This window comes from Tachypleus tridentatus, chromosome 6 (assembly GCF_004210375.1).
Source record: "Tachypleus tridentatus isolate NWPU-2018 chromosome 6, ASM421037v1, whole genome shotgun sequence".
NCBI lineage: Eukaryota > Metazoa > Arthropoda > Merostomata > Xiphosura > Limulidae > Tachypleus > Tachypleus tridentatus.
The window spans coordinates 50,274,889-50,283,790 of NC_134830.1; the positions used below are offsets into that span (position 1 = coordinate 50,274,889).

Genomic DNA, 8,902 nt, shown 5'->3' on the forward strand with positions numbered 1-8,902 from the left:
TTATTTTAACTATAACATTTCTATTTACCAGTTTTACCTCGAACATTTACCATGCACTCTGTTTCTGAATATGTGTTTTATTTGTCGAAAAATTTCTAAAAATGAATAGCAATATATATAGTTAGATATTATGAAATGCAATAATTGTATTACCAGCTGTATATATATTAATTATATATATATATATGTATGTACGTATGTATGTATATATATATATACATTTTTTTTTTCAGACATCCCATGGCTGCTCCAAGTAAAAAGAAGTGCCGACAGTACTCCGTTGAATATTTGTCTTACGGATTTATTCCAACACCACATAATGAAACGAAACCAATGTGCCTCATATGTATGGATGTACTTTCAAATGATAGTATGAAACCTTGTAAACTAAAAATCCATCTAGAAAAGAAGCACACAGGAGAGAAAGATAAACCAGTAGAATACTTTAAAAAACTTCGTGATGATTTCCAAGCTAGAAAAACAGTGTCTCAATTGTTTAATAACAAAGTGTATAAAATGAGTGATGGTTTACTGGCATCATATGAAATTAGCAAAATAATAGCAAAGGCAGGAAAACCCCATAATGTTGGTGAAACAGTAATTCTATCAGCAGTGTCTGTTATAATTTCGTCAGTTATGAAACAAAATGCAAGTGAAATTACTAATTCCATCCCTTTAAGCAACTCTTCTGTGTCACGACGCATTGATGAAATGGCAGAGGATGTAGAAAAACAATTGATAGCCCATTTGCAAGTGAAACAGTTTGCCCTTCAACTTGATGAATCCACTTTAAGAGATAATGAGGCCATTTTATTAGCATATGTTAGATTTAACAATGATGAAGGACCCAAGGAGGAAATGCTTTTTTGCTAGAAGCCTTGTGACAGACACAAAAGGTGAAACAATTTTTAATGAAGTTGTTACTTATTTCCAGGAAAACAATATTCCACTCAAAAATATAATCGCTTGTGCTACTGATGGTGCACCATCTATGACAGGCAGATACAAAGGTTTTATTGCACATTTAAAAAAAGCTGTCCCGGAAGTATTTTGTGTTCACTACGTGATACACCGTCAACACTTAGTTGCAAAGAAAATGAGTGCACGTTTGCATGATGCCCTTACTGTCGTAATACAAGTAGTTAACCATATTAAATCAAATTCTCTCCGAGACCGCCTTTTTTCATGAATTATGTAAGCAAAATGAAGAAGAGTTTGAGCGGCTTGTATTACATACAGAGGTGAGATGGCTATCAAAGGGGAATTGTCTTCAGCGTTTCATTGCACTTTGGGATTCTATTGTTTCCTTTCTTGCTAACACACAACTTGGAGAACAGCTGCTTGCAAATAAATGTGATGTGTTTTACTTATCAGATATATTTGAAAAATTGAATTCACTTAATAAACAGCTACAAGGAAAAGATTCTGATCTGATATCTAGTAAAAGTGCTATTGCTGCTTTTCTGAGGAAACTACAGTTGTATAAGAATAATATCAGGCGTCGTGCATTTGAACAGTTTCCTTGTTTGGCCTCTGTTAGCAGCGATTTGCAAGATGAAGATCTTGCATTATATGGTGAATATATGGAAAATATGCATGAAGATATGCAAACTCGGTTTAGTGACCTACTCATGATGGTTATACCGACCTGGGTTTCAATTCCTTTCGAAGTTAATGTTGCCGATATAGACATATCTTTGCAAGAGCCTCTCATCGAATTACAAAGTGATGAAATAATGCGTGCACAATTCAAAGATGGAAAGTACAATGTATGGAAGACAAATGATGTTGCTACAAAGTTCCCTTTGCTCTGGGATAAAGCACAGCTCTACGTTATTGCTTTTCCAACATCTTATCTTGTTGAATCGGGATTCAGTCGTGTTTCTCAACTGTTATCAAAAGCTCGCAATAGACTTGACATTGTGAAAAGAGGTGATCTTCGACTATCATTAACATCGATGGAACCAGATATAAAGAAACTCGCCGCGCAGCATCAACCACAGGGATCTCATTGAATAAATATGCCTATCTCTTTTTTTTTTTTTTCTTATCACACACTTAACTTTAACTGGTTTATCAAAAATTTTAACCAGTGTACATAAATAAATGATGCAGTGAATTCAATTGCCTGAAGAGCTCTGATCTCCATGGGCTTGACCATGGAAGAAACATTATAATATTGTAATACAAGATATTGGTAAAGAATTATTATCACAATAATTTTGATTATTATTATTATTACTAATTATCATTATTATTATAATTGTTGTAGAATACTTTATTTGCATTAGATTAGTTTTCATTTAAAAATAAAGCTTAATTATATATTATTTCTTTGATTATTAAAACCTCAAAATTTATATTAGTGAATATAGAACATTGTCTTCTTATGACCAATAGTTATGAAGGGGTCCACCAAGAAAAAAAGAAGGGAAAAGGGGATCATGGGTAAAAAAAGGTTGAGAACCACTGGTTTAGACTGAGATAATGCAAAGGTGGAGCTACTCCTTTCTGAAATAAGGTTTTGGTGATGAAATACGACATTTTTGTTTTCAAGATGGATTTTTCTTAATGCTTTTGTGAAAAGGCTTTCACGAGTACCGCTACATCATCACGAGTCTTATAAAAGTAATTGAGTTTATAAGTAATCATTTATCTCAGAAATAAATTCCATCTTTCAAACGAAGTTTATCTTACATCATAAACACTAATTGGCTATTATTTGAATTAGGTTCCAGTTCAGTAAAACTGTGTTAAAGTTTGTAAAAATCAAGCAGTAACATTTATGAGCTCAAATATCTATTACAAAATTAGTTGTTTTTTTCTGTGTTGGAAATGTCCTCCATGATTTTTTTTTCAGTGCTTCATCATTTTGCTATGAAATTATATTTTACTTATTATGTAGACCAATTAAAATGATCAATATATTGAACAGTAAATGATTTATTATGATAGAATTAAAAATAACAGGAACTGGAAGAAGAAAGTACAACATTTTGTACTGTTTTGTTAATGTCGCGCAGAGCTACTCGAGGGCTATCTGCGTTATCTGCCCATAATTTAGCAGTGAAAAACTACAGGAAAGAGGGCTATCCATCACTTCCCACCGCCAACTGTCGGGTGTCTCTTTTAATAACAAAATGTGTGATTAATTGAACATTATAACATCCTCACAGTTGAAGGGGCGGGTACTTTCGGTGACAGGGATTGGAATCCGAAGATTGCGAATTGACCATCATAACCACCAGGCCAACATTCTACAAATTTTAACAACGTTATGTGCCAGCTGTGAGGAGAGGAGTTGAATTAAGTTAAAACATTTTCTTAAAATGAAAAGTTTGTCATGTAAATACAAAATTTTAAAAATATTTTATATGTGTAAATGATTTTGGATATATTTGTATATATATATTGTGGGAATGCAAAAATGATAAACATATAGGAATTACAAACAATGAATATTGGAAATTAAATAGTGAAATGGACTATTAGTATGATACGTTATTACATAAAATGCAAAATAAAAGCGAATAATGTGTTTGTTTGTTTTGAATTTCGCGAAAAGCTACGCAAGGGCTATCTGCGCTAACCGTCCCTAATTTAGCAGTGTAAGACTAGAGAGAAGGCAGCTAGTCATCACCACCCACCGTCAACTTTTGGACTACTCTTTTACCAACAAATAGTTCGGTTGTCCGTCACATTATAACGCCCCCACGGCTGAAAGGGTGAGCATGTTTGGTGTGACGGGGATTCGAACCCGTGACCCTCGAATGGCGAGTTGAGCGCCTTAACCACTTGGCCATCCCGTGTCCACAAATATAAACATGACACTAGAATTATATAAGGTCCATAAAATCATCAGCGTAAAACCATGCTTTGTATCCTTTTGGTGTCACTATGCCTGAAATGATATGTGAACTTCTGAGTTTTAGGGATTTCAGATTCATATGGTATTGATTAAAGACATATTCAACATATGGGTAGTTTAGCCAAGAGACTGTACTTTATACCTACATAAGTAAATCAGAATGATATAATGAAGATCCAAGATGTTTTGATCCCCTATCGGATGTTATGAAAAACACAAAGTGGTAATCGTTGATATTTGTTTGTTTAGGCATGGATTATATAACAACAAATCTGAAAAGTTTAAATAGATAATTGGATTTGTTCTACAGTCAGTCATTCACTTAGAAAAAGACATTTGAGAAAGTATAATATTAGTGCCACTATATTTAGTATAGTAAAATGTTTATATAACATTTAGCAATTTATGTGTAAAAGCAGAAATAAGAACTAAAAATAAGTCATAACAAATAGAATAGAGACTTCGCTAAACGTAATTATTTTTCAGATCTTTGAGAAAGTTATTCCTCTAAGTGGCTAAAAAGGTAATATTGATGTCGGCTTGAGGAAATGTCTTTTTAAAAAAAGGTAGGACTAGTATGGTGAGTACACAAACCATGTGTTTTCTACGTTATTGTAGTAATATAAGAAAATTTCTATATTTGTTACTCACACAGGTATGTGCAATTTTCACATAACACATTGTTCAAGAATGTTTTAAGTTACTGTCAGTCTCTATCCTTTTCCAAGGGTAGCATCTTTTATCTTCCATGGTTAAATAATTGTAAGGGCACTTGTAGTATACGAAATTAGGCAGCTATCTTTTCTATTGGTAATCAAGCACCCTCTTAAGGTAATAATCTCTTTTATATTTCTTTGAGAATAACCATCATGAGGGTAACGCTAGATATTCTGAACACGTTTTATCTTCGTCAGTTTACTAAAAAACAAAAAATAAATTCACTTTTGAACAGGATTTCAACAGAACCTAGCATAAGACCTCATCCGAGAGATGTGTGTGTGTTTTTTAATTTCAAAGCCGCATCGGGCTATCTGCTGAACTCACCGAGGGAAATCGAACCACTGATTTTAGCGTTGTAAATGCGTAGACTTACCGCTGTACTAGAGGAGGGTGTCCGAGAGATGACTTAAAACCTAAATCTTAAGTAAATGCTTCTCCCCATTATGACAATCAAAATATATTTGTCATTGTATTTATATGAATAAAAAATAACACGCTATGTTGAGACAACATAGGACATCTCGGTTATTCCACCCTTTAAACTAAATTAAAAGAAAAATCTTAAAACCATTCAATATTTTCATGTACTCATCAAGCGTTTCCTTAAACTCACTTAAATGTCCTACCTTCATAACGTTCGAACCCAACCCATTCCAAAGTCCAAACACGCTGTTAGAAAAATAAAACAGTCTTAGCGAAAGATGGCGTCTACCCTAACAAAACTTATATTTGTGTCCCTTATTCCTATTATTAAATATGAAGAAAAAGGGAAATTATCACCATTATCAATTCCCTTTACAACCCGACGCACCTCAATCAGATTCTCCCTAACTTTTCTTTTTCCAAGAAAACAAAATTTAAGAGATTTCAGCCTCTCCTCATGTAACAACTCCTCCACTCAGGTACCAGTCTAGTAACCCTCCTTTGAACTCTTTCCAATAACTCAATGTCCTTCCTAAAGTGAGGAGTCCAAGACTGAACACAACATTTCAAATGCGGCCTAATCAGTGACTTATACAATGAAATTATAACCTCTTTAGACTTGTATTCAATATTTCTGTAGATACAACCTAAAATTCTACTTGTCCTACCTCTAGCAACAGCAAACCACATGAATGGCTTAAGAGACTGATCAACGGTTACATCAAAATCCCTTTATTTCATAACGCTGTTAAGGTTGTTTCCATTCAAATTATGATAACTCACGTGTATTATCTTGCGTACATTATAAATAAAATCCTCTCCCATTTATTTGCCCAACTTACTGAATCGTCCACATCCTTTGGTAAATGAGTAGCATTATCTTCACAGTTAGAAACACCCAATATCTTAATATCATCTGTAAATTTGAAAAATCTATTGATCATTCCTTCATCTATGTCACTAATTTAAATACAAAAAGAGCAACTGTCCTAAGACTGAGCCCTGAGGTACCCCACTTGTGATGCTAATCCAGTTTGACTGAACTACATTTGTAGCAACCCTCTGCTTTCTTCCATTCAGCCACTTTTCTATCCAATTCGCTAACTTATCTCCCACATCTACAAAGATTATATTTTTACAAGACTTTTATTCGGTACCTTCTCAAATGCTTTATGAAAATTCAGATACACTCCAGTCTACATCCTTACTCTCATCTATATAAGCAGTAACCTTTCAAATAATGTCAAAAGATATGTGAGGCAAAATTTTTCCTTTGTGAAATCAAGTTGATTATCCAATAAATTTCAAATCTTTGTTAAATAACTATGCAAACCATCTTTTATCAGACTTTCTGAAACTTTTCCCAGAACTTACTTAAGACTAATGGGCCCATAGTTATTAGAACAATATTTATCATCTCCCTTGTAAAGATGAATGACGTCAGCTAAATTCTAATTTTCCAGCACCTGTTCACTATTCAAAAACTGACGAAAACTAGTAGCAAGTGGCTCACATTACAATCTTTAACCTCTTTCAAATTCCTTATTATGTGACCCAAGAGCCTTATCGTTCTTCAGCCTTACTAATTTTTTCTTAACCAGCACAGAATTAATGCAGTCTTGTTCGATCCTGTTTGTATCTATTAACTGTTCAATACTGCTTAAATCTTCCTTAGTAAAAACCGAAAAAAAGCAACATTTAATAACACAGCTATCTCAAAATCATCAGATACGAGCCTTCGTTTGTCATCTCTTAAGAATCCTAATCCATCCTGATACTGTATTTTGTTTACCCTTAATGCATTTAAAGAAATCATCATTATTAATTTTTATATTTCCAGTCAACCTTTTCCCATAAGTCCTTTTGGTGTCCTAATTTCCTGCTTTACCAACTTTTTATTTTATATAATCTTCTAAATATCATGTGTAACATATTTGCTGTTGTACATATATCGTAATGCCTACACTTGTTTCTGTATAGTTTTCTTTTTTGCATGTGACGGGTATTATTTACTGTGTATTGCTTAAGTCCTGCCTGTTCTCGAAATTTGTTGAACATTCTTGTGCGTAAGAATCAACAATGTTCTAGATGTGTACGTAATACTAGGGATTGACAGCATTTTTGCAAGCGAACTTTAGTGAATGTTCTAGAGTCTCGCGTGATTGATATATAAAAACAACGCGTCAAGAGACAAGAAAATATTGCTGGTCAAATACAGTCAGTGTATTATAAGCCTAGAAACAATAGTTGTGATTTACACCTATTAATCGGAAAAACTACAAAATTTGATCGGAGACTTTTATAAATTTCGAACATTGCAAATCGTTTAACTTCAGTGAATTACTTTGAACGTTAAAATTTCTACGAGGAATTAAATATCATTGCCAGGAGAAGTCAGCTTGTAAAGATATGGGGTCAATTAAGCTTAAGCGAATTAATCAGAATTAATTTGCTTGTCGTGGATTTGGAATGTCGATAAAATATACAGTTTCAGACCGGATATAAGACTCGGTATTGTTTGTAAAACTCTTGTATATAAACTGTCATTAAAAGTAACTATTAGTAATAGCCGTTATTATAAATTGTACTTTTTTAAATATTAAAATATATTTGTGTTAAGAATAAAATTGTGTGTATCAATCTTGTTGGCAAATAATATAAATTTAATACGTATTAACGAATTACTAAACTCAAATAAAAATTTCGGTTATCTAAAATAGTAATACGTAACATAATAAATCGGAGACTCTTCGAAACAAATTATAATACGTGAAACATGTCATACAATTCAAGTTACATTTCTTAAATTTATGATGCTTTTCTTTAATTTTTAATTCTTAAACTCTTTGTAAACCAACCTGTATTTTACTAGCACCTACCATTTCCTTTCTGTGAGGAATATGTTTACCTTGAAAAGAAAATTGTCTTTAAACATTTACTACATCTAATGTCTCTAAATAACTCGGTTGCCTAATTCACAATAGATAATTCTTATTGTATCCCTTCAAACTTTGACGTTTTGAATTTATTGCCAAATTATTATTATTCCTCATCTCCTTATGCAAGACATCGAATCTATTAGAGCAACGATCATTTGCCACAAGATGTTCTTCAATTTCCACCTTCCCTATCATTTATTTATTTGAAGTTAACAATAAATCTAAAATTTCTATGTTTCTAGTAAATTCTTTGACTAATTGGTATAGAAAGCCATCCTAAATAGATTTCAAAAACGGTTCTCACTCATGGTTTGACTCTAGAATTTCCAAATCTATAAAATTGTTTATGGTGATTACATATTTGTGTCGAGTCTGTGTATATTCTCTTAAATACAAATAATTAATTGATAAATAATTGTTTTCCAGCAGATATCTTGAAGAAAAGTCCAGGGCCCAGCATGGCCAGATGGTTAAGGCGCTCGACTCGTAATCAGAGGGCCGCAGGTTCGAATCTCCGTCACACCAAACTGCTCGTCCTTTCAGCCGTGGGGGCGTTATAATGTTACGGTCAATCCCACTATTTGTTGGTAAAAGAGTAGCCCTAGAGTTGGCGGTGGGTAGTGATGACTAGCTCCTTCCCTCTAGCCCTACATTGCTAAATTATGGACAGCTAGCGCAGATAGCCCTCGTGTAGCTTTACGCGAAATTCCAAACAAACAAGTGGGTGGTGATGACTAGCTGCCTTCCCTCTAGTCTTACACTGCTAAATTAGGGACGGCTAGCACAGATAGCCCTCGAGTAGCTTTGTGCGAAATTCCCAAACAAACAAACAAACAAACAAACCAAACAAACAAACAAGAAAATTCCTTTATCTGCTGGTCTGTTTCGTTATTGTTAGAGGAAATTAGTGCTATTTGAAAATGCCGTAATGGTATGCTGTTTCACAAACTTT

The 8,902-nt window shown here is 33.4% G+C and overlaps 1 protein-coding gene across 1 annotated transcript; it reads left to right on the forward strand.

Moving 5' to 3' along the window:
• The first annotated feature begins 516 nt into the window (after positions 1-516).
• Positions 517-2,015, forward strand: LOC143251608 (SCAN domain-containing protein 3-like). The gene is made up of 3 exons (XM_076502878.1): positions 517-822; positions 935-1,129; positions 1,410-2,015. Exons 1-3 carry the CDS (start codon positions 517-519, stop codon positions 2,013-2,015), a joined length of 1,107 nt encoding a protein of 368 aa, XP_076358993.1.
• The last annotated feature ends 6,887 nt before the right edge of the window (positions 2,016-8,902 follow it).

What these genes read in the sequence shown, in the direction of transcription:
- LOC143251608 (XM_076502878.1), top strand. Translation starts at nt 517, where the DNA reads ATGAGTGATGGTTTACTGGCATCATATGAAATTAGCAAAATAATAGCA. An exon ending in AGGCCATTTTATTAGCATAT is followed by an intron (nt 823 to 934) that starts GTTAGATTTAAC and finishes ACTTATTTCCAG; the next exon opens with GAAAACAATATTCCACTCAA. An exon ending in TGCATGATGCCCTTACTGTC is followed by an intron (nt 1,130 to 1,409) that starts GTAATACAAGTA and finishes CTTAATAAACAG; the next exon opens with CTACAAGGAAAAGATTCTGA.